Here is a 26629-nt window from a genome sequence, read left to right on the forward strand (position 1 = left end):
CGATCGAGCCGTGACTCACAGCGCGCTATTCAAATCGAGGAGTATAATGAAATATAATAATCCGGGTGCACGTGCCTTGTCTCGAAGGCGGATGAGTAATCCGTCGATAAGGGAAAATCTGTTATGTGTCGTACCATACAGCCGGGCAAGAAACCACTTCGTCATCCCCTTGTCCATCTTCCATCGTCCGTCCGTTATCTGCGGCGCGATTCCTCGCGCGTTATAAACGAACGTCACAGGGATCAAAGTGCAACGAACGCGGCGGCGGCTTCTGGAAATCCAAAAGCCAAAGCGAAGGCAAGATGCAACGAACTACACTCGCGGGGGTTGATAAAAAAGCCGCGGCTTATGAAGCGCGCACGGGAAGAGACAGGCACGCATGTACATACATACGCACATGAATCGACGGAGAGCCGACGATCGAAGATCGGCTTTGGAAGAAGAATACACGGTCGGTTATCTTCACGGGTCAGCGCCCACGGCTGCCGGCTTAATCTGGCGGCCGCGACCAAGGAAGAAGACGAAGAAGGAGACGACGGGTCGAACGCTTATCTTTATCCGACGCTCTTTAACGACCGTGTGAGTTAAGTGTCGCTTATTCTCTATCGTCGGCTCTCCTAAGATTCTAACGACGACATGTAGACGATTATCGCGCATGTTTTAATCGTTGATAATAATCGACGTGACTTTATTCTAGCATTCTTCCTCCTGATCTTTTCTAGGGTGATTCTTTCGCGCTCTAAAATATTTTGCAAAAATATAGCAAAAATATAATAATGGAGAAATGTTGGGAATGATGGTGTGTAATTAATGAAATATCTCAAAAATTATATTAATTAAAAATAACTTTAATTATAGTAGAAATATTTATATATTACAGCTGCATTTTCCTGCATTATATGAAATATTACATAAATAAGTTTGTAAATCAGGAATGCAACAGCTGGAACGAATGTAACTTGAAAGTGTAATTGAAAGGGCAAGTGGACATAATGTTTGCAGTGATTTAAGGTTATCTGCTTTAAAGTTTAATTGATGATGAATAGTATGATTTAATATTCCACATAGACGCTTTCGCGGATGAAGTTAAATCCATCAAATACTATCGCTTCATTAATTCAATAGTGTATTCAGTAGAAACAATTGGAAATTATAATTAAATTGTTAGGAAATAACATATTTTTCATTTTTCCAATAGCATCTCATTTTCTTTGTAAAAACGATATTTTTGTTGTAAGTATGTATTCGTTTCTTTAATTGTCATTGATAATACTTACTTTATATAATCTCATGCTCATAATTGACGGAATTCTTCAGGAAAAAATTGTACACTTTTGAAAATTTTCTCTTTTACAGACCTTTTTTTTGAAAAAGGCCCTCCATCTTTTTCGTTATCATTAAATGAACTAGCGACTTAATCGTGACACCGCAATTTGTTCGCGCAATCTGTATGTATTTTTGCACTAATGCTTCTAATAATTAAAACAAAACGTTCGCGCTTGGAATAACGATCAGGTGCAATCGGCCGAATCGTTAACGGCTAGCCGGGCTGGTGCGTGCGTCCCTGCGAGCACGAGCTGTGTAAATCGTATTAGGGATTATTGCACGATCAAAAATATCCCTCGCAGGATAATCCCCGAAGATGGCGGCGATGTGTTAGTGGCATTAACTCCAGCGTGTTATATCGCGATGCGTGTAGGTATACGGCGATCCCACCGACCTCACCTTTCCCTCTCGCTTCGCCACCCTCGTCACCCTATTCGTCTTTCTTTCTCTTTATACTTCTCTCTCTCCCTCTTTATCCTATATGTTACGTACTATACGCGGGAGCGTGTATGTGTGCGCGAAATCGTGTGCGCTTGTCCGCCGCCGCCGCCGCCGCCGCGTCGGCCTCCGCGAAAATCCACGCCTCTGCATCCTGCTTTCGATTTATCTTTCTCCTCTTTCAGGCTCGGGGCAGGTGATGTCGCCGATGGGAGCTCCCGGGCCGACCGGTAATAATCGTTAAAACTTGTGTATTTCGTCGAAAATGGCTGAGAACGACACGACGGATAATTCGAATTTATTTGTAATATCGTTGTGTCGAGATTAATCATCGGAAAACGATAACAATAAGCGTGTTGCAGGTCGAAATAGCGATGAGCCAAATTAAGAGATTTCGCGTCATTATTTTCAAGTATATGAAACTTTAGAAGTTGCTCTGCTTATATAATAATAACGAAGCGTTTGAATTTGATATTAGACATATTAATAAGTAGATACGTTAAATGTATAATCTACGCGATATGGACAATTTCAAGTTTCAATGATTCCAAATAAAGCTGGAAATTATACGCACACTATTATTGAAATTACGCCTTTATTTTATTATTATGCATACAAATAGTCATTAAATTGTACTTACTATTATCACGATTAATACACGGACAATTATAAACACGAACTTTATTTTCATAATGTTGTAATAATTATTGACATTTTAATCTTAAAATATTTCCAAATATTTGCGATACTTTATACTAACAATATAGAAATTAAATAATCCAATTGAATCACGAGTTAATTTCAATAACTCATCTCTATGATACTCACAGATACTTTATGATCACTTGGGTTATATTGATTTAAATAAGATGTAAGAAACGTTACTTGTGGCGATTAATGCGAGTTGCTTTCGCAGGTCTAAGGATACATTATCGAGATAAGTAAGAAGGGAAGAAAGTTATGCGGCAAAGGGAGACTTCTCGTAAGCCGAATTGTCGAATTGGCTCCCTTTTTAATTATCCCGACGAGGATCACGGAGACGAAGCCGCGGACTCGGTCGACTCTATTGTGCATTCATAATGGCCGACGGAGAGCTTTTAATGTTCTAAGGCTCTTATAAATATAAATATAAGGTAGTATCAAGGAGAGCGTCTTCTCAATGTTGTGCACCGACGGCGACACGACATTGGCTTGCCATAAATACCGTTGTCTCAGCTTCGCTGCTGAATGTATTTTTAATAGGATTTGTTAACCGGCGCGGCGCGTCGTATCTATGTGTACACAAAACTTTATACATAGTCAGCAATACGTACATTTTACTATCCTAAAAAAACATGCACAAGACGACTGCAACACGAAACTCACCGTTCCCTTTCATAGAATTTTATTTCTGAAGGCCGTTTCTTGTTGAGTAAATGGATCCTAAATCGATATTGAGAGAGATCCCTGATAAAAGGGCCATTATTATTATTTATTATTATTCACACGATTAATTATTTTTGTAACTAAAAATTGTTTTGCAAAAATTGACATTTAGTCTCAGCTTAAAAATAACGGGCTCTAAGAAGCAACTGGTAAATTGGATTTAATGCGAATCATACGCCAGCTTTAATGCAACTCTTTGCAAGACACACGTGCCACAATTTCTGTTCCGTGAAGCTCAGCGACTATTGAAATGATATTGACAATGACCGCGACTTATCAGCATTGTTTGAACATGAGCGCTAAATTATACGCCGTAATCATCATTAATTATTATTTAAAGTTTCGTCGGCGACGATTGGTACTCCGGGAATCCATTTGTCTTTCGCTAGCAACAGCTGCGTAGCAGCTTTTTGTTACTCCCTTTTTTCAATTCCGCGTATTATGATATAGAGACAGTAGCGGGGCGCGCATTAATCACTTGCTAAAACATCACGCGCGTTTTCGCGCCAGATCGCGACGCGCACATATACGTGACCGATGCAAATCCACGGAAAATATTGCCATTCTATCGGTAATGTTTATCGTTTGAATATCTCGCGGTTTTCACAATGAGAAACGCTACTACCCTAAAAAATTGCGTAGAATTTTGCGATATTACTTAAATTGATCGGAGGACAAGATGTACAGCAAGTACAGCGTATTTGGAATACTAGTTTTATTTCGTAGTCCTGGAATCAAATTTGTGCTCTTTTTTGATGAAATTCAAAATATTCTTTTGATAGACAAAAGGAATCATTTATTATAAAAGAAATTAACCCTTATTCTTTAGGAAATCAAAAACTCAAACTAATACCTAAATAATGAAGAAGTGTCGATAATTTAATATAGTGTATTTTAAATTATTATATAATATTTTTTTATTTATAATAATCACACATAAGTGTTTCTGTCAAAGCATATTTTCACTGTGCATCCCATGGTTACACATTACCCATAATTCACCCCTATCTTCATTAAAGCATCTTTCGCAAAAGAAGCACATAGCACTTTGATCATTCGGCTGAGAAGTTACAATGTGGCTGAATATTCAGTATGTGTTACATACATTGCATGCATTACATACATTACATTAGCATCACCTTAGGTATTTTAAATTAGAAACATATAATATTTTACAAAAAATACATCAATAAATCACAAAAATTTAAAGACAATTGTCAAAATTAATCTATATACGAACTAATTAATGCAAAACATACTCTCTATAAAAATTACTTAGTATTAAAACAATAATAAGAAATTTTAAACTTATCAAAAAGTTTTGATTTTCAAACTTACACAAACTTGCTCGCCACAGTCGTAATAAAATATTACTCCTGCCGGCATTTTTAAATATTTTGTTATAGAATTTCTATCTAATTCGAATATTTGTTGATAAATGATAAAAGCATCAATTTTTCATGGTATTCCAAATTACTAACAGTATCTCAAATATATACTGCACTTCCTATATAGATAATCAATTTTCTCAACTAATCGAATTTAAAAGAAACTTAAAAGAAGTCTCATCTTAAAATAAAGAAATGATAATTTAAGAATCATCTTTATTTCTATTTTTTTCTTCTGAGCTACTAATTTATATATTTCTCTTAACACAACTACTTCAACAAAACTATTATCTGTATTTTATCTGAAGCATGTTTAATATTATATTGTGTCTAATGTACACCACACGTGTAAATTGATGCATGTGGAATTTTCTTTTCTTGATATTATTCAAATAATAGAGATATCTTATTATACTCTTCTCTTTTTTTTATCGTCTAATAAATTACTCATTTTATGACAGCTTTAACAATAGAATAATAATTGAGTTAAAATAATAATTATAATAGAATTAAAATAATAAAAAGTAATAAAAAATGTCTTCAGTTTACGTATGCAAAAAATAAGGAACTATCTTAATTAACAGGTTGGTCATTTTCCTTTCAATTTTCAACGTTAATATTAATGAAAATTATTAATATCAAAAAGTCTAAAATAATGAAGATGGCGAAGAATTATCGAGCAACTTTGAAATGAAAAAAATGTTTAATTAATAATTTTAAAACACAGAAATTGCATGACACTTCCCACGATAGAAAGCAGTCTCAACGAGACGTAGAGGCAAAACGGAAGACGCGCCTCGTCGCCTTCGACGAGGGCAAAACAATCCTATTTCTTTCTTATGCAAAATCTTCGTACGCGTAGCGTGTTAAGGGATTAAAAGTCTGCTCTATAGGGTCAGCCGGAGGCTTACAAGGCCTAACAAGATTAGCCTAAGACGCCGAGTCCGCATATTTGAGGATTACATATTATGTATTCACCTGGATATATTCGAACGCACAGATCTAGTTTGAGTTTCTCCGCCGAGTATGTGTAAGAATATATAACGCAAGTCGGTATCACGTGTGCGAGTAGTTAACGATCGCGTACAATCCGATACGTTAAGATACGATCATCAAGGGCGGGAAGCAGCAGAGATTTACGACTCTTCGGATCTCTAAACAAGGTCGGAACGACTGGCATTGTCCTACTGATTCTTACGTTGCTCGGCTGTACAATCGAAATTCTGCTTACATTTTCAACTGTTATAAAACAGAATTTATTATATTTAATAATTTAAAGATCTATTTTTTAAATTTAATTATTTAAGAATTACATTAAATTTAATTTTATTATGAAATATTTATTAATTTTTAATCTTAAGAGAAATATTTTCTAAGATTGAAAATTAATAAATATTTCATAATAAAATTTAACACTTATTCTGTATTGTTAATTTTGGCATTTTCTAACTGTACAGGTGGGTCAGCGTATTTTCGATAAGTTTATTAATATATAAAAGTGTTTGAAAAAATCTGAAAAATGTATATACCTTCTTTGAACATTCTAAATAAAGACTGATGAAATAATAAATTTGAAAAATAATTTACTTAAATATATTATTTTATGATTATTTGTTTTCGAGAAATTGACGTTGTTAGAAAAATCATAGACAAAAATGATCCATTAGTACGGAGTAAGGATTAATAATAATGTATAATAAATAAAATTACATGTAATATAATTCTTAAATAATTAAATTTAAAAAAAACGATTTTTAAATTATTAAATATAATAAACTATTTTATAAAAGTTGAAAATGTAAGCATATCCATTTATATATATATATATATATATATATATATATATATATATATATATATATATACACAAAAAGATAGTATCGATCTATTTTGATGTTCCTTTTTAGTCATGAAATTAATAATTTACATATAGTATAATAATATGCCAATCGACACAGGAAATTATTTCACATCGCTAATTTATATTTAATACCATTATTGTCGACATCATACATTACTGTATACACTACTGTCACGTACGCACATGGACTTCTCGTTCAGATAAAAGTGAGTAAAGAAAAACGCTATACTTGGCGTCCCCTGTTCTGATCTGTCACGGTTTATCACGCGGGCCGAAACATTTTTCCGTTTCGCCGGGGTCTGACATAATCTCCTCACCGGGCGCGGAAATCGCACGCGACTCTCGCAGGCGCGTCTGAATGTATTGTAATAATAGAGCGCGCATATAGAGCGATCCTATAAGAGCGCCGGAAAGAGAGCTGCTCCGAGGGGGAGTCTTATCTTCCCTGGTCGGCTAGAACTCTATTTCGAGGCGAGATACCGCGGGTCTCTCGCCGCGGCTTTTAATGTCTTTTCTCTCTCCGTGTTTTGATTAAGAGACCGGAGAAACGTCCGGGAAATGCTCCGCGATCGCGAGGAGAAAAGAGGGATACAACAAGATATGACGAGAGAGAAAAGACGAGAGGAAGAAAGCGCGTTTTGAGTAATTGTCCGCTTGTAACTGTCAGATTGTTAGATACTGACTACCTGAGAGAAAGAGAACAAAAATCGAGATAAACTTTATCTCTATAAACTCGTTGGCAAATCTTATGAATTCAAAGAAATCAATTTTTCCGAAAAAAAAAAAAATAATCGAATTAACGTTAGATTAAGTTCAAATGACAAGAGAATATTAATATTTAATAATATTATAATAATAGAAATATTATTATCAAAATGAAAAAATCTGCTTCCAAGATAGAGATAAATAATTAATATTAAAAAAATCTCATAGTTAAAATAAAATAAATATATTTACATTATTTTCAAGAAGGTGTCAACCTCATTGATGTATCAATGTCTTCGTTCTAATTAATATTGCTGCGTTCTTTAGATATACGCGTAGCTTTGAATAATTAACTTTTGAATGATTTAGGATAGCGAATTTGTCGATATTGTATTTTTCTCCGAAAGGGTTAACATCGCCGAATTTCACGCGCGATCTTCGTGGCAGGAGTCGAAGAAGTAGGAGTAAGAATTTCCTTAGTCGGATACCGCAGATATCGGGCGAAGATGGTAGGAGTAAGTGGTGGTTTTGGCAAGGGGATGTTCTGATGCGATTTCACGCTGGATTTGCCTAAGATCTCCGCTAAGGAGCCCTTTAACCCTCCCCTTTTACCCTACCCAAGACTTTACCCTTCTATCACGAATCCTCTTGCTCTAGTGGCTGCCGTTCCTCCGCCCCTCCTACTCTCGCTTCCTCACTTCGATCTTAGTCACTCCCCGGGAAACCCCGGAAGATTACGTACCTTAGCCCAATGTCGCTAAAACGCCGTTATTGTTTAAAAGAACCATCCCGACACTATGCGTTTCAATTAACTCCTACACTCTCGGATTCACTCTGAGATGTCATCTCGGGTCTCGGAGGGGATCACATGTGATCCGCGATTGTTGTCTCGCTCATTTTTACTTACTTTATAAATGCATAAAAAGATAATCTCTCAATTCAATGAAATTATGTTTTACTAACATTGAGGGGAAAAGGGTAAACAAGTTGTTAGCGAGCTGTTTAACGCTCTACGATTTCAACTTATTGTCCGTAAGACTCGACGGGACGTAACATTCATTATCAGATCGCGACGAATAATGCAAGTCACACGGAGTGCGAAACACGCTATCATAATCCTACATGCTGGCGAACTTGTTTGATGTCATATTTCGACTCGTCTCCAAGTCCCGTCCGACCAAGCTCGATTCAGCTAAATATTTCAGATCGGGCAGAGCGACTGTACGGAATAGCCAAATCCGTTAGTATTCCTTGGCCAATGGGAATTCGGGTTTTGCTTGAGACCCTCGTGGATTAGACGGCACCGGAGCCGCGCATATCCGTGTTTTAAGGACCGCGTTGTGCACGTGGCTCGGTGTCTTAGTGTCGGCCCCATTCCACGTGTATGCAAACCCTCACGACTTAAGCTAAGGCTAAGGCCGAGGCTCTCCCCCGGGATTACTACGTCATTCTGCAGGACTCCTCCGGTCGCCGGAAGGATCAGCTCTCTTCCTTCTGAGGATTTCGCGTAGGAGACTCCATCCTGTTCCTAAATCAGCTTGTCAAGCCGAGTCATTGCGCGCCAGTTTCGTTCTTATTTCGTTCGCGCGATTATTATCGTCGACGCTTATGACGTTACGGGAATGATCGCTGGCACAAAAAAAAACAAAAAAAAAATAGCGAGCGTCATTTTATATCGCGTATTTATTTTTGAGTTATCCATTTTCACAAATTATCATATAATATAATTATGTATAAAATATAGTTATCTATAATACAATATTATTTATAATATACATATAATTGTGGAAATATTATTCGATAGATTAATTCATTATACGAAAGAGATAATATTCTTTATTTCTTATTAGTATTATTTCAATAAACAATTGAGAGATAAAACTTTAACAGATTATTAAAATTTTTAAATGATTAAGATTGATATATGCCCTTATATTTTGCATTTAATAATATAGAAATTGATTTATTGACATATTTATATAAATAAATTATATATTTAAATAAATAAATCATATAATTTATTTATTTATATAAATTTTATTAACTAATATTAAAATTACATTAAGTAACATTATAGAATTTGGAGGATAAAAATATTGATTTTAAATAGCGTAGAATTGGATTACCGTGCTTTTAAAGAATAAAAAATTCGCGAAGAAGGATTGCAACGCTATTTCTCTTTTCCTTTTTATCTCTCTCTTTACATATCATCTGATTTGTATGTTTACGAAATAGGTATCTGTATAAGTATATAAATTATGAGAAATAATATATCTCATAAGAGTTTCGCTAGAGTGATACGAGTTCTTAGGCTCGCTGCAATAAATATGCTAATACAAAGCTAGGTCTCTCCCGATTTTGGCGTTAATATTCGGAAGATTTCGCGCGTTTCGGAGACGACGCTCTCACGGTCCCTCCTATCACCGCGAGCTTCCGCTCGGAAAACTTTTCAGAGTGACAGGCGGTTACGCGGTCTCGGCGGTGATAAGAAGTTTCTAGATATTACTCTTCAGAATCCGAGGAATAATCCGTCTATCGCGCGACGGTAATAGACGACCGGAACCTGTCCTTGGTGCCACCTAAATCATCTCCCAATGAGTTGGCGCTCACAATAACTCGTTACCGAAAATCCAAATTAAGCTCCTTAGCCGAGAAATTTACGAGACGTTCGCCCTCTTTGGGGGCCCGCTTCGCGCCACCCCTTTCGTCCTGCGCGAGGCAGTTTATCGAAGTAATTTTAATCTTCCGCACACGCGAAATACACGCGCGTGTGTGCACGCGAAACGCACACCAACCAATCACGCACGTGTGTGTATGTCTATATATATATGATATACGCGCGCTCGCGCGTTACGCACGTGCGTAGAGCGCAGACATGGAACGCACCGGTGAAGTATCGGAGAACTACACCCTTCTCTCTTATTCTCTACGTTGTATAAGAGCTTACCCTCTAAGCATCTTAGGGCAAGTTTTCACCCTTGCTTCCAGGGAGCAACCTTCGTACATTTGCCGTCGAACCAGATTTTGGCAATCGCTCGTCCGCGAAGGAATCGGTGGAATCCTTTCTCGAGAAATAAAAATGTCTGTTTTTTTTTTTCTTAAGAGTATTTTAATTCTAAATTTCTAATCTATCATTTCTCTTTCTCAATTACAAATGGTAATTCAAAACAATGTATATTGAGGCATCGGTAATTTTTGAGAGTAAAAATTGGAAGATTTTGACAAATTAAGTTTTACGTAACAATATAGATAAAATTTAATTTATTACGTCAGTGAAATTAGATAATTTTAATTGTTAATATTAGAAATGATAGAAAATAATTTTATGTAATTTATCATAATAGTCGAAATAAATTGAAAATTCTATTAAACTTCTCATTATCTCGATATGATAATTCACTCAAATACGAGAGCTTCAGATGCTATTAAGATACATTGTTGCGTGATCAAGCCGCTAACACTTAGATTTAAAAGGTTTCGTCGCGTGGCCGGTGATCTTATAAGCTGCGCTAGTTGGAAGGTTATCTTATTATGTCTTATCCAATGTTTTCGATGGACATAAACTTAACGGCACCGAAAGAGCTTAAATCGCACGCGAGCTTACGACCTTTGCATGCACTCTAGAACTGTTGAAAACTATCGATATCCGCGATAATTTTAATAGATCGATGACAAATAAACGATGTGAGAGTATCAACACTTTTCGATTTTCTTAACGTTAATCAGACGAACGAATGAATGAACGGATACGATAGCGCTCAGTGCGTGAAATCTCAGCAAACATTACTTTGACGTATAATAAGAAAAAAAACCAAATAATCGGGATGTGAACAAATTGACTCTCGTTAGCGAGATGAAAATAGAAATAACACGGAAGGAACAGGAGGGGAGGGGAAGCACAAACGAGAGGGGAGGAGAGTGGACGGGTGTCGCGCAGATAAAGACTTCGAAAGAGCCAGTCGCTTATCTGTAAAGACCGACATCCGCCGGATCAGCCTCAGATACCGAAACCACCCACACTTTCCTTTTGGTACGCGCGCGCTTAGACTAAGTTCCGAGGACGGAAGTAGCCGACTTCCAGGGATCGCGAATACCGTTGCGTTCGCATAGCCGGACTTAAAAATCTGCGCCGACTGCTGCAAATCAATAAGAATAAGAAGCAAAAAAAATAACATTATTCAGATGATTTGAACATGGCTTCGTAGCCTGATTTAATTCTTCGAGAGAGATTAAGCCGAGTAGCACTAAGACAGAAAAGAAACCTTAGGACCAAGAGGTCCTGGACGCGTTCATAGTTTATTTTCATTCATTCGTATTTGATTGATTGTAATTTACAGATTTTTTAAGTGTCTTAATTGTGTTAGCTACATATAATTTTACATAATTATTATAAAATTTTTCCTTAGCTTATTTTACTTAACTCACTTAACTCAGAGTATTAAAAGTACCCAAGTATTTGATGATCGGGGTGTCTCTTCTTATTATCTCAAATCTCAACTTCATTTTGATTCACCGAGAAATGAAATTCATTTTATCCCTCCCTTTGTCGTTCTGCTTAATCGCATTTGAACACACCGATACAGCAACGGAACCGTCACTGTCGATGAATCTAAATGGCGCGTGCTTTTCCCGTCAGTGATTTAGAAAGATCCTCGGTAATCTCGGAGCGCGCCGGTAAAATCATTTCGCGCGCAGAAACGAGGGTTGAAGAAACGCGGAAAGAAATATTCGTGGCGGAGGTTCTTCGGTCGCGGCCCCTTCGAATCGCGCTTTCCGCGCCGAACGTAGCAGCTATTATCGCGACCGTGCGGAATGGGCGATACCGCGGGGTGCCGAAAAATATGTTCCAACTTTTTATCTTGTATCTGCACCACCGCCTCAGTGCAAAACTCGTTCTGTCGTTCTGTTCATTTGCGAAGTTGAGAGAGAGCGCAGTGAGTACTTTACGAACTCAACGCATTCGAAAACGGACGATTTTATGAAAGAAAAAAAAAACGAGTTCTTAATCCTTTTTTAAGCTTAGTGTTAGTGTTCAGAAATTATTTTCTTTCAGAATATCCTTTGAATATATGTACTTTCTAATTTTTCTGTGCTCTGGATTTAATTCTAATAAATTGTCGTATACAATTTGTTTACATAGTTTTTGTTATAGTTAACTCATTATATAAGTATGAAATTTATATATATAATTTTATATTATTTATGTTTTTATATTTAAAAAAAGTTTATATACTTTTAAATTTCTCTTTAAAATTATATTTTCATCTTGCGTATATTTCCGTTATTTTTATAATATCTGTCTTTAAAATAAGCCAAAAGGATCCTTGTAGTTTGAGAGAGAAATTCTCTGAAGGGTAGAATAGTATCAGATATTCTTAACATATAAGAATATATACTGAATGGGATATTTTTCTACTATTATATTATTTAATATTTGGGATTATTAATCCCAATAAAAAACAATTTTACAAAAGGACATTTGCTATTTATTAAAACTTTGACAAGTTAATGTATAGTTTTTGCTTAATTTATAAATAATGTATTTTAAAAAATATTACGTAAGAAAGAAAATATCCTTATTTATTAAGAATATTTACTAAAAGGACTTATAAAATATACATTTCGAGAATACAATTTTTTTGGTGTAGCTTATATTTTTAGTAAATTTGAAGATTAAAAAAAAAAAAAAGATAAAGGGTTATTTTTTAATACTCTCTTATTTTTTACATTAAATTTCAAATGAATGTTATTGAGATATATATATGAGAGAATATTATTGTATGACGTAGATCGAATCAAAATTAAATGGATGTTATTACTGAGAAGATTTAACAATATGAGAAATCGCTAACGCGAATCGCGAGATGAAAACGTCGTAAATGAAAAAGAGCCATCGAGAGAAACTGGTTTTGCTTCTTCAAGAGTTGCCCTTTGGATGAATCTTATCTTTCGACGAGAGCTGTCAAAGACGAAGCAGCATGACGCTTCCGTCGTGCGGGGAGATAACCGGAAGCCCGATAGGACCTGCACCAGAAATGAGAAATGTCTTTGCTGCAGAGATTAAAGATTTCGCGGATGAGTGGTTGCCTCTTTCATTTCTTCGTTTACTACGATAAACTTACATTTAACGCAATATTTTGTTACACGATCTAAATATTATTTAAACAATGAAAATGTATTAAAAAATGTTACTTAATCTATTATTATTAAGTAATTATATTGAGAGAAAATTTCAATCGATTTATTTTCCGAAAAAAATCAATTTTGGTCCCTGAATAGAAATAGAAAATCAATTAATTTTCAATTAGCATTACTTTAGTTTAAAAGCGGAGTCACAAAAAATATAGATGGACATTCTCACGATTTTTGCGAAAGTGATATATCGTCAACCCATGTAGAGGCGACGACGCGTCGGTAATAAACAGAGCGCGTAATACGATGTGTCCCCGCGATTAAATCCTACGGCGTAAAAGCCCACCTTAAACCAGCTGATCCCGGTACAAAGACGACGCAAGGACGGGGCGCCTTAATGAAAACTATACGTCCCTAGATTAAGGTGGACGCCGGTCAGCCTTCGGACCCGCTAGATACGACCTGTCTTATGCAACGAAGGGAGAGCGGGCGCTCTATGATGTCCGGCGTATTAGATGGAAGTTTTGGCCATTAATACCTAATATCATGCCGCGCCGGCAGTAAATCCTTTGTTGGTCATCTTTGACGGGGACTTAGTGCCTTGCATCAAGAGACGTTCGACCGTATCAATCCGGGTACAATTCAATATTGCACTTTGATTAGCTCATTACGCTCGATGTAAATGCACTTTTCAGAGATATTAATACTTATACTCACAAATAAATCTAATTTAATTAAAAATTCAATCAAACGTTTCATCGTATTTTTTTTTTTTTTTTTAATAAATTCTAATTTTGAAAATTACAAATTAATAAACTATTATTAAACTCATTTGAAATTATCTGACTAGCGAGATCTTAACAAATACTGTAATAATAATTGTTAAATTCACGTTTCACTCTTCACCAATAAATCATTCAAATTTGTTTCATTATGGATTCGCTTTTCGGATGCAATGTTTTTTATATGTATAGATAGACATGTGTATCTTGAACAAAAACAAACATTTCGATAAGCAGAATCATCGAGAATTTGGCAGTGCCTCTTAACAGATAAATATATCGCTATAGTCAAAAGAGAGAGAAAAAAAGAGAGAGAGAGAGAGAGAGGAAATTGTATTGAGTGAAACTTTTCTCTTTCTCTTTTTTATTCTTTCTTTATCATCCCTCTCTCTCTCTCTCTGTTTCTATCTCTATATATATCTCTTCTTCTCATTCTCGCACTCCATTTTCTCGGTTTCGCAGAACTCTGGGATTATGATCTGGAGTGGGATAGACTCCCGGACTTAAGTCAGGGTTACACAAGGATCGCAGCTATTGTGCCAACGCGCAGGTCCCATTGTCTCGGGATAGACGAGTGGATCTGCATATGCTTAGCACCAGAGTTAAACTTCTCTCTCTCTCTTCCTCTTTCCTCCTCTCGCACCGCGTCTCTCTCTTTCTCTCCCTCTTCTCTCGGCGATCTTCAGTACGCGCCTCGCGAATCATCCTGCTCCTCAAATTTGGATGCCAGAATGCCAAAGACTCTATACCTATTGTCAGCCGGATGTACAGAAATAGTGCTTCAGTCGAAGCTACCAGACGATTTAAGGCATTCACAGACTGAGCTTTCGTGAAGATATCTTCGGTTCTCGGTTTTCGAATCGAATTAATTAAATCCGTTATAACAAGGCTCGTATAATAATATTCTACAGGGATCCTTAAATTCTTTAAACTTGACGAACTCTAGAAAGAAAGTTAAGCAGTCGTTATATAGAAGATGTAGGAAACATTGATATTTCTATACAATATTAATTAGTTAATATTATTATTTAAATTTTTAAATTAAACTTTATACAATTATATATGTGGAGAGGTGTATGTACGTACATCTTTTATTTAATGAAAATTCCAAAAGCAGTTATAGAAATCTTAAGAATTGGCATTATACATATAATTAAGTCACATTCGTAAAATGATGTAATGCTAATTTGTTATACTCGTAGTAACATTCTATTGTTTCCCGTAATAAAACGATTGTTGTTGCTTCACGTAAATTTCTTTGTTTGTTACAGCGAAAAATTTGCCGGTGCATTGTGTAGTGGAGACGATTCACAATATCGTGGAAAGTCATGTGAGCAACAGCCGCGAAAAATGGCGAAGTCCTCAAGTGGAAACAGACTCTTACGTTATCATTCCGGTAGCTATGCCCTTTCAGGTAAGAATATTAATTTGTGTCTTATATTAATACTAGATTATATTAATATTAGCATTACATTGATATAAATAATAATATACTTAATCATCGTTAAAATTGAGATATTTATTTTTCGTTTTATTTTACCGTTTTAAAAAATTAAATCTTTACGATTAAAATAAAAAAAATTGCGATGTTTAAATAATTATAATAAAATGTTGAATTAAAAAAATAAATTATATCTTTTTGAAAAGTAGAACTATTTTTGTTATAGATTTTGTTATAGATTTTATAAAGATATCTAGAAAATATAATTCAACAACGTCACTAAAAACTTTACTCTTTTACCAACAGGATTTAGTGGGCGAGGCTCTCGTTCGTTTAGGATATTCCAGCGATCTGATACCTAGCGCCAGAGGCAGTATCGTTATACGGAATTGGAAACCTTTACCGATGGAAAAAGTCGCCGATGGACCGTTATTGACAGTAGGAGATATCCTAGCTGAATTGACATCGGTGGCGACCCTGAAGATTCAGGTGTACAGATCAAGACCGCCACCTCCCAGCCCAGCTGCTGAAGTTCGAAATAAATTGCTGAGGTTGCTACTGTTGCACAGTCATACGCTTCTCGTCTCCGCCGGATGTCCCTTGGACGAGGTAAGATTGTCTTGAATTTTTAATTTTTGATACATAATATATGTATTGATTTAAGAAACAAATAGTACAAGATCGCATTTTATTTATTTATTCAAAAAAAAAGAAAACAATATTTAGAAAGTGATTGCATTGAAAGAACGCAAGCTTACTTAAACAAAACGTACATTGTTTACACAAATTTTCGTCTAAATATATATTGATAAATATATCACATACATTCGTATCAATTATGATTTAAAATAAATTAATTGTTTCAATAACTAACCGTAATATATATATATATATATATATATATATCTTCAATGACAGTAATATATGTCTTTCTTATATCTTCTATATCTTGATGTTATTAGAGGCGAAAGTACGACAACGAAAAAAGAAGAGAAAAAAAATGCGTAAGCTGTACATAAAGGCACGTTTATTTGAAGAACAAGGTTAAATAACCGCGCACCGAGAGAATTTAAGGGCTATTCAAGGCGAGATCGGAACAGGGAATATTCGTAGTAAGACGACCGCTTAAAAATGTATAAAATGTAAATCTAGCCCAGAGAGTGTTTGTCGTCGGGGCACTTAATCTCATTAAGAAGTCCTCCGGCTCAGTGCTCTTGTACCTCCCGCAAGAACGCGGCGAGTGGTAATCTTTGGTAGATTCTTGCTCGCGGCCCGTTGATCCTTACCTTGAATAAATGCTCTTCCTTGGTTTCGAATCACTAGTCAAGAAGTCACCGCGCGTTTCTAGTAGCTTTCCCTCCCGAATCGAAGCGTTTTCACGCGAATAACAAAATTTTCTCTGATTCTGAGTTTTTTGTAATTTTCTGCGAAATTTTATACAGTACATCTACAACGATCATATTATTTTAAACATATTTTTGCATGATAAAAATTAAGTAAAATTGATAACATTTTAGATAATTTATTTCTCAACATTGCTGCGCGAAGTCTGCTATATCTTAAATAATTTAAGAAAATCAAATAAAAGAAACAACGATTATGTCATCTAACTATAAAAAGAGATTTTATCACAATGTCAACATTTTTCGGCGATTCAACGTAAAAGCCGATTCGACGAAAGTTTAACGTTGTGCGAACTAGTAGCTCTCGTCAATCCCTAGCAATGGAACCGAATAACGTAATCTCGGCTATACCAGCTAACGCGAAATTCTTTTTTTTTTTTTCGCGATGACTTTTCGGGCTTATCGCGGCCGCGATCCTCTCGATTTTCCGTTCAACGAAAATTGAAATAGGTGCGCGATTTTTTAGCGACCTACGCGCGCGTAGCAGCCTTGCCCTTCCGACAGCGGAAGATCTCATAGCGTATGATAGGATTACCCTTTACTCAACCAAATTCGCAGCCTTCATCAAAAGCTCCCTCGATATCGGTACCGGGGGGAGAGGAGGGTAGGTACCCCGCTGCCTCCTCTGGGCCGGCATTATCTAAGTGCACTCTCTTTGAAGATCCCACTACCCGCCCATCCCCGAACTTTAATGCCGCTCGCGGTGGTCTATGATTACCAATTTTCCCCGGCAAACGTTTCCTGCTTGAGTTTCGTAGCCCGACGGCTAATGGCGAACCGCCGTGATGGAGAACCGACGTCTTTCGCGTAGATTTGGCCTAATCTGACGATGATGCAGGAAGACGTGCCGCTGAACGATCTCCCCTTCTCTCTGCAACTCCTTTGCACGATGTTCCTTTAGCGCACGGAAGTGTATCTTCTCGAAAATTTTCTCGTCTATTTTATCTGTTTTTACGCTTGCGTTTTATTATTAAAAAAAACTGAAAAATTTTGTAGATTTTATTGGTAAGACATTTTTTTAGTGGCAGTTGAACAAGAAAACATCATTGTTTGACATTTGTTTTTTTTTTTTTTTTTTTTTTTTCGACGATCAATTTTCTCACTGAGAAATGAAACTTCAAATTGAATATTGAATAAAGTTACAGTAAAATCTGATGAAGACAAATAATAATATCTACTACTTTGCAAATTTCATTCGCTTATCTTAACGTAACTATCTTTGTCATGAGATTAAAACCAGTTATTTCTTGTGTTTGTGACGTTTATCGGTACATCAGGATATATCAAATTGTTGCTTTCATTGGAGAGCGATTAGAAATTTAAATATGCAAGAGAAACGTATAAGCGAGCATTAAAGTACACACAATTTTGTGAAAAATACGCTCGTATTTCTTTCGGGATAATGGAAAGTTTCAGAGTGGTAATAAATATTTTTCAAGGGGCCCGGGGACGTGAAATTCGCATTAATTGGAATCGGCGGAACATAAATCATCGGTGTCAACACAGTTTCAGACAATAAAAAGCAGCGAAATCTATTTTGGATCCTATTTAGCTTGAAATGTAGAACAGTGATGTAACAGACGTTGCCTGATATATCAGGATTAGGGCTTAACCATATTTATAGCGCCACAGCGACACACATATGATTTATCTACTATATATTTTTACGAAATTGTTCTATATATTCAATATCCCGAAATCTGGTTTTCGTTTTTACATAAATATATATATTTATATATATCGTAGAAAAGAATAACGATTAAAGAGAGTTTACTTTAATAATTTATTCAAGATTTATATCTTGGATAAAATAAAATCAGCGATGTAGTTAAAGATTACGATATATATATATATATATATATATATATATATATATATATATATATATATTATTATACTTATAAAGTTCTACATATAAAGAAGTTCAGACTATTATACGAGTGGTTTCATTAATAATTAAAAAATAGGAACGCGGTAACTCAATAAAGAAATTTTATTTAATTATATTTTTATAATTCTTTATTTAAGAAATACGTTTATAAAAGATTCACAAAATAGCTCGCAACGATCCCTGATATACGCGTCGCCAATTTCGCAAACTCGTTATGATCTCGCAAATTGTTTGATCGCGGTCCCGTGATCGCGATTGATTTACCACTGTTCTACGGATCAGCCAATTGCCTTGTGTGCGTACGCAATGACTCTTGAATAATAAATACAGTGTAAATCAGGCTCGAATATCGCACGGCGCAACGTCGTCATTAGATAAGCCGGTCGACGGTGTGCACCGTTGTTTGCCGAACGATTTCTGAAATCTCGCGAACGCCTGTCAGACTCGCGCCTTAGACCTGCCTACCTGGAGTGATTAAGTGCGGTGTCGTAAAACTGAGGGCGGATGAGAATTCAAGAAGGTGACATACTCTCTCTCTCTCTCTCTCTCTCTCTCTCTCTCTCTCTCTCTCTCTCTCTCTCTCTCTCTCGCGAGTACGCGAGATGCCGCTGTAGCGGACGGATAATTGTCTTGTCTTGATGGTATCTGACACTGCCAAGGTGTTATGGATACACGACGGATTACCGCGTTATTAAGGTGGCGTCGTGCGCTTGATCCTCCAGCCAAGAGATATATTTGTTCTTATAAATCATCAACCAGATAAGGTGAGCGCTCTGCTTCCTGAGGTGCGAAACTTTTCCATAATCTGTCATCTTAATGCCGTGACAACGACGGCGACGAAAGTGACGCTAACGACGACGGCGGCGGCGCCTGGTCGCGTCAACAACCGACCGGATAAATCGATCGTCAGGAAAAGGAATTTGAATTCATATAATAAATCTGTTCGGGCAGAAATTTGGTTTCGATTTATAGTGCTTGCTGTTTTTTCCCTCTCTTTCTCTTGTTATCTTAAAACCTTTAGACGATCTGTAATTTGCAGCAAAATTCATATGACAGAATTCTATTTATAAATTTTGTATCGCGTAGTACAAAAAGCATTTGAACACGTAAAATACGTATAAATTAAAATATGTTAAGATGTATGTATACATTAGAACATATAAGATGCTTATAATTATAAATGGAATTTTGTTTTAAATTTTTTCGTGAATTATAGATCATCTCTAAAGAGGTTTTTAGAATAATATAAATAATAATAAAAGATAATACAAAAGACAAAAAGCATCGCTACTTTCTTGATAGTCGTTTAATTATTCTATAATAAAAATTGCTTTAAATATTTTCTGCAAAAAAAAAAATAGAAAAGCGCTACAGTTAAAATGTAATGGAACTTAGACAAAGCACGTCATCTGTCAATTTTATATTTTTCGCGAGATGCATTATTGGCGGGATTAAACTGCCAGACATTAATCAGCAACTCGATGCAGAGGAGAGCAAGATCTTTGAAAAACAAACACAAAAAAAAAACATAATAAATGATACAATAAGTGATGTAGAGAGCAAGGATACAAAACAAAATAAATTAAAATAGACGACTTAATATAGATATGAAAATAATTAGTACCGAACATAATATAAATTGTAAAACATCTTGAAATTCGCGAACGTTTCGGGCTTCAATTTGAGCCTTCTTCAGCGCAATACAGTAGTCATAATAAAGACAAAAATATAAAATTTATTTTAGCTTAACTAATCTAATCGGAACGCAGTGAACAGAATTATAACTTAATGTTGTGCGCGGTAAGAGACCAACGCTTAAAAATTTATGTAGTTGTCAATCTGTATAATCAAGCATGGTTGATGAGCCACGAAGAATTATTAAATGTGTTGTTTATTGATGACTTAAACGCAATACCGGTTGAATCCTATAGTGATATCGGTAATTATTTCTATATTAACAATATCTAAACCATCTAATCAAATAAAAAACTACTTACAAAGTCAAGTAATAAAACAGCACATTTTTTAACAGAAATGATGGCCAAAATTTCATACAAAAAATTTCGATGTTATCATCAGAATACTCTTGGATAACGGCTACCCATTTAAACTGATATTTGACGTCATTCATCAAAGTATTAAATATTTAATGAATAGACCGGATTCCGATAACAAAAAAACGACACTTAAAAATTCTTCTTCACTTTTTACAGTACCGTACTTACTGAATTTAACTGAGCAATTTAGAAGCATTTTTAAAAATAAATCAAATTATCTTATTGTAGTATGAATAAACTCGATAGATTTATCAAGGTGCATAAGAATATTATTTCCAAGGATTGCAGAACCAATGTGGTTTATAAAATTTAATTGTTCGGAGTTTGTGCTTCATATGAAGGGCAAACGTCAAGAAGGTTAAAAACTAGAATATCTGAACATAAATCGCAGATCAATAGAAATGTCTACAATTTTTCGGTGGTTAATAATCATAGACTACTGCATAATCATGATTTTTGTTGGAGTGATGTCGAGGTGCTGGATGAGGTTCCCTTTTACAATAAGAGATTGATCTTTGAAATGCTATTCATAAAGAAACAGAAGAACGGTTTAAATCTTTAAACAGATACAGATAGTTTACCGACTTTATATAACGACTTAATAAACAAACTTTCAAAAATCTAAATGGTCCGTATATATATTACGACTACCTAGTGAAACTTTTGACAGTAACATCCTGACTCTTTAACTGCGCTATTGTTCACCATTTCTGTTAAAAAAATGTGCTGTTTTATTACATGACTTTGTAAGTAGTTTTTTTATTTGATTAGATGGTTTGGTGACTTAAGATATTGTTAATATAGAAATAATTACCGTATTGCATTTAAGTCATCAATAAACAACACATTTAATAATTCTTTGTGGCTCATCAACCATGCTTGATTATACAGATTGACAACTATACACATTGACAACTATATTTTTAAGCACTGGTCTCTTACCGCGCACAACATTAAGTTATAATTCTGTTCACTGCGTTCCGATTAGATTAATTAAGCTAAAATAAATTTTATATTTTTGTCTTTATTATGACTACTGTATTGCGCTGAAGAAAGCTCAAATTGGAGCCCGAAACGTTTGCGAATTTCAAGATGTTTTACAATTTATATTATGTTCTGTACTAATTATTTTCGTATCTATATTTTAAATTGTTTGAATTATATGATTCGTTGTTTTTAAGTCGCCTGTTTTTATTTATTTTGTTTTGTGTTCTTGCTCTCTACAGCACTTATTGTATCATCTATTATTATTTATAAGAGAGCGATTCTTAACGATTTAAAAAAAAAAAACAAAAACAAAAACATGTATCGCTTTCCTTACAGGTGACTCTGCTGTCCCTCTGCAGAGGCGGGAACGACATGTCGGAAGAGACAAAGAGGAATTTCGAAACGTGGCTGCAGCAGCAACAGATAGGTCTCGGTATGAATCCGATAGCACCGACTTCTAACCATCACCACCATCATCATCATCATCACACGCAGAGTCCGCAACCTGACAGTGGTGGCACGATCGCGCCTGGCGGTGGCGGCTCAATCGGACCGCCGCATCCGGCTCTGCTCCAGTATTCGCACAAGACCAGGATGAGGACCAGCTTCGACTCGGAGCTCGAACTGCCGCGCCTCCAACGCTGGTTCGCCGAGAATCAGCATCCGTCGCGCGAACAAATACAGCACTACGTCGCGGAATTGAATTCTCTGGAGTCGCGACGGGGCAGGAAACCGCTGGATGCGAACAACGTCGTCTATTGGTTCAAGAACGCCCGTGCGGCGCAAAAGAGAGCCAGCATGAACGGCTGCAGCCCCCCTGGGCTCAGTCCGAGAGGCGCTAGCCTTGTCAGCGAGGATTGTACGGACGAGGAGGAGGATACCAGGCAGCAGGTACGTGCTCTTCCTTGAAAGAGAGAGGAAAAGGAAGGATTGAAAACATAACATATTAATTACAAAAGTATTAAAAATTGAATATTTCGAATACTTTGAAAAAATGATGGATTTTCTTCTCGATATACAGAGAGAGATTAGCTGTCAGATGGCGAAGAATAAAAATGGAAGCTCTTGAAACATTCTAAAATTATTATATTATATAGAGTGAAATAAACTCTACATCTCGAGAACTCCAAAGAGTTGAGATTTTCTAATCAATGCTTTCACACACAGTCGACGTCCGGATCACCCTGTCCACCGAGCAGCCCACCTGTCGGTCCGTTGTCGTTGACCACGAGACCTGAGGATCAGCAGCAGCAGCAGCCGCCGACGTCGACCCCCTCCTCGGTGAAGCAGGAGGACGCGAGGGTATCGTCCGGTTCCGAGGACGACGAGACAAGGCACACAGGTCCGATCCCGTCGGGATTCTCCCTGGTGCCGAGCCCCATGTTCGGCCACGGTATAATGTACATGTCGCATTATCTGCCGCCGCGCGGGCCAGCCGGCTGTCCCACCAGCATGCTGGCCGATGAGAGGAGGAAGAGGAACCGGACGTTCATCGATCCCGTGACGGAAGTGCCGAGGCTGGAGTATTGGTTCAAGCGCAGCACGCATCCGAGCCACGCGGTACGTATAAATCACTCTGTGTCGTTATCGCGCTAATTTGTCCCTCCTAACGATATTAACACGCATTGACAGCGAGAAACTTCTGTTAAATTAACACCGCACAATCGTAGATACAGTTACTCTCTTCCAGTGTAAAATACTTAATTCTAAAATAGAGAAAGAAATATTACACATGCAAAAGTAAATTCTGTTTTATATACATTGTAATTCTCTTTTAAAAAATATGTTTTAAATTATTAAACGACGCATAATTAGATAACATTAATACAAATATATCACGCGTGTTATTTCTAATTTTTTTAAATAATTTCGTTACCGTTTAAATTAAAGGGCTCGCTGTTATATATTTAAACGAAAAAATACATTTACACCTTTATTGTTAGCATATCCGTTTATCCGAATACGTGTTTTACATCTACGATCTAATATCATATATTTAACAACATATTTTCACATATATTTAACACATTTATTAGAAACGTCTTTTCGAATATTTTTACGTTTTTACGTTTTTTTTTTTGTTTTTTTATAAACGCTTATTCCTTCATTACGTGTTTTAATTTTAAATGTATTTTATCATTGAAGCATAATATTTATTACAAATATAGTTATGTTGTTAGGTAGATGATTAGAATGAAATAAATGGATGTACTAACATATATAAAGTAGTAAATGTTTTCTTGTTTAAATGTATAAGTAGCGAACCTTACATGTAAATATTTTCCTACAAATAAACATTCTTCTGTAAATATAAGCGAAATGAATATAAACGGATAAACATTTGACATATTTTCAGAAAATGAAATATAATCAGAACTGTAATTTAAATGCTGATGTATCGACTTAGAAATTCGGCTTTAAATTCTTCTTCGAGAGATGTGCTGAGAAAGATTTTACGATCGGTCCATAGCTCATTCTGTCGTACACGGAGGAGCTGAACAAGATGCCGTATCGCCAGAAGTTTCCGCGTCTGGAGCCGAAGAACGTGCAATTCTGGTTCAAGAACCGCAGGGCCAAGAACAAACGGCTGAAGATGGCTCTGTTCGAGGGCGAGTCGCCGCAACAGCATCCATATCACGCAGATTAGTTAATTTCCTTAAAATAATTAGAGGAACAGAAGCGCGTAAAGCAAAGAACGGGCGAAATAAAGGGAAATCGTTAATCGGACCTGTTACTCCTTACTATCGTTGACACGCTGCGTCCTTAACGCTTACCGGCCGCAGCTCATTCATTGTAATTACCACGTAACAATTAATATAATTATTATGAACTTTCATGAATGTAAATACGAGATGATGTCGAATAAAAAATATACGTCAACGGAAAATATATATAATTAAACATCTCTCCCAAGTCCAAATTGGCAAAACATATTTTGAAGCAGATGATATTTCCAGACGATAACATTTAATGGTTAATTTATATATCCATTATATTTCTTGATACAGACAATATTGAATGAAAATACACATAAATTATCGCGTATTAAAATTCTCTAAATATTGACTGAGCAAAATTATTTTACTTTATTATTACATTAATTAAAAATTTTCAATCGAACATTATACGCATCGAATTTATTTTTTAAAGATTTGCCATCAGTTTTCTCGTTTTTTATGCTTGTTTTATAAGAAGATCGAATAAAAAAATATGAGCTTCAAGAGCGATATGATATCGTATCCATTCGTTCGTTTGTCTTGCAAGGGACGAGTACAATAAATCGACGAATGGTGAGTTTCATGTGAGTCCTCTCGTAGAGCTCGCGATATATGTGTATATGCGAATATAAATGAACGATGTAGCGTTCACATGTACGTGCATACAAGCGCGCACAACGATACTGTCTCCAAGTCTACGAATGCACAAAGCAACCGCCCCGACTAAAATCTCACAGCTAAGATAAGACAGCCGAGCTGTCATCGAGTCAACCCTAACTCAAACGTCACAATAGTCAATGAGTCTTTCTCTAAAAGCGACGTTATACTATCTACCTACTCGCGTTCGCATCACTCGCGAGAATTTCAGAACGGAGCGACGGTGACAAGGTATAACGAAGATATTTAACAGTAAATGAAATAGAAGCGTAATTGTATATGTAATATAAAAGATATCTGTCTCTTTTAGAGAAAAAATATCCAACGTTTTCTATCATATATATATATTTATCGGCGATTTATTCTTTCTTGTCAGACGCCACAGAAAAAAACGTAGTTTGTGTATCATCAGAATTTTTTTCACATTGATTGCACATTTCAATGAACTATACAGGATTTAAGGACATTCTTTTCCTTCCTTGGTAGATTTACAAAAAGACGATTAAGACGGGATTGGATCCTTATAGCGATACGGATTTTCGAAACGAGTTACTCGGCTACGTCGCAAGATAGAAGACTCTTGGCGTTTAAGTACGTAGCAATGTGCAAAGATGATGCCAAGAGGGGGATATCGTCATCTACGACACGCACACCAGGACTGCCGTCCTGGTGGGCCTGCCACGCTCGCGGGGTCGTCCCGGATTTAATGAGGATAGGCGGATTTGTCCAATTAAAACGTCTTACAAGGATCTATCCGGGTCGGCGCTCATTCGCAAAACATCGAATCTAGACTTTGCCGCGGCAGCGCAGTCTCTTCTTATCCCCGCGCTATACAGGTACCTTCCTACCGTTATCCCTCTCTCGTTATCGTTATCGAACTCCGCCTTCCGAGCGAGACACGGGAGAGGTAGACGAGGATTTATAGAACTTGTTTCGAATGCTGTCGAAATCCGCACGTGCAGATTCCGCTACGTCATTGAACAAAACGTATAATTCATGAGTAAAGGTGAGCGGATTTATGTTACATCATTAGCAGTCTATTAAAAATTACGAAAACAGGCTAGTCACAATGTTAAGACGTATCTTATCTTCTTATATGCATCTACTTTCGATTACGTAAACGTAAAGCATATTATCAAGAACAATCTCTCTAAAACATGTATGCACTATTTTAAAATATTAATGAAATAATTTTTAATTCAAATTTTTATACGTAGAGTAATATACGTTGAAATTTTATTTTACTTTTCAATAGGTTTTTTTTATTAAATTTTATTTCTTAATAAATCTGGAGGTAAATAATTTTCCTTTAAACATATACGATATTTTCACGTAACATTTATAATATTTTCTTCAATTATTTGAAACTCACAAATACTTTATTTCAATTATTTTATTAATTATCGAGTTTGATATACA

The 26629-nt window shown here is 36.0% G+C and overlaps 1 protein-coding gene across 2 annotated transcripts in view; it reads left to right on the forward strand.

Annotated features, from left to right (window-relative positions):
* The window catches only part of Dve (SATB1_N and homeodomain domain-containing protein dve), a 49798-nt gene extending 25051 nt beyond the window's left edge, over positions 1-24747 (forward strand). Inside the window, exons 3-7 of one of the 2 annotated variants that reach the window (XM_072911310.1) lie at positions 15329-15471; positions 15805-16107; positions 22173-22727; positions 23004-23396; positions 24193-24331. In XM_072911310.1, the coding sequence (XP_072767411.1) occupies positions 15329-15471; positions 15805-16107; positions 22173-22727; positions 23004-23396; positions 24193-24243 (1445 nt within the window). In that variant the 3' untranslated portion in view covers positions 24244-24331. Of the gene's footprint in view, positions 1-15328; positions 15472-15804; positions 16108-22172; positions 22728-23003; positions 23397-24192 lie in introns of both variants that reach the window. The other variant, XM_072911309.1, reaches the window with a different exon arrangement.
* Positions 24748-26629: the final 1882 nt, after the last annotated feature.

Source organism: Anoplolepis gracilipes, chromosome 2, assembly GCF_047496725.1.
Source record: "Anoplolepis gracilipes chromosome 2, ASM4749672v1, whole genome shotgun sequence".
Lineage (NCBI taxonomy): Eukaryota > Metazoa > Arthropoda > Insecta > Hymenoptera > Formicidae > Anoplolepis > Anoplolepis gracilipes.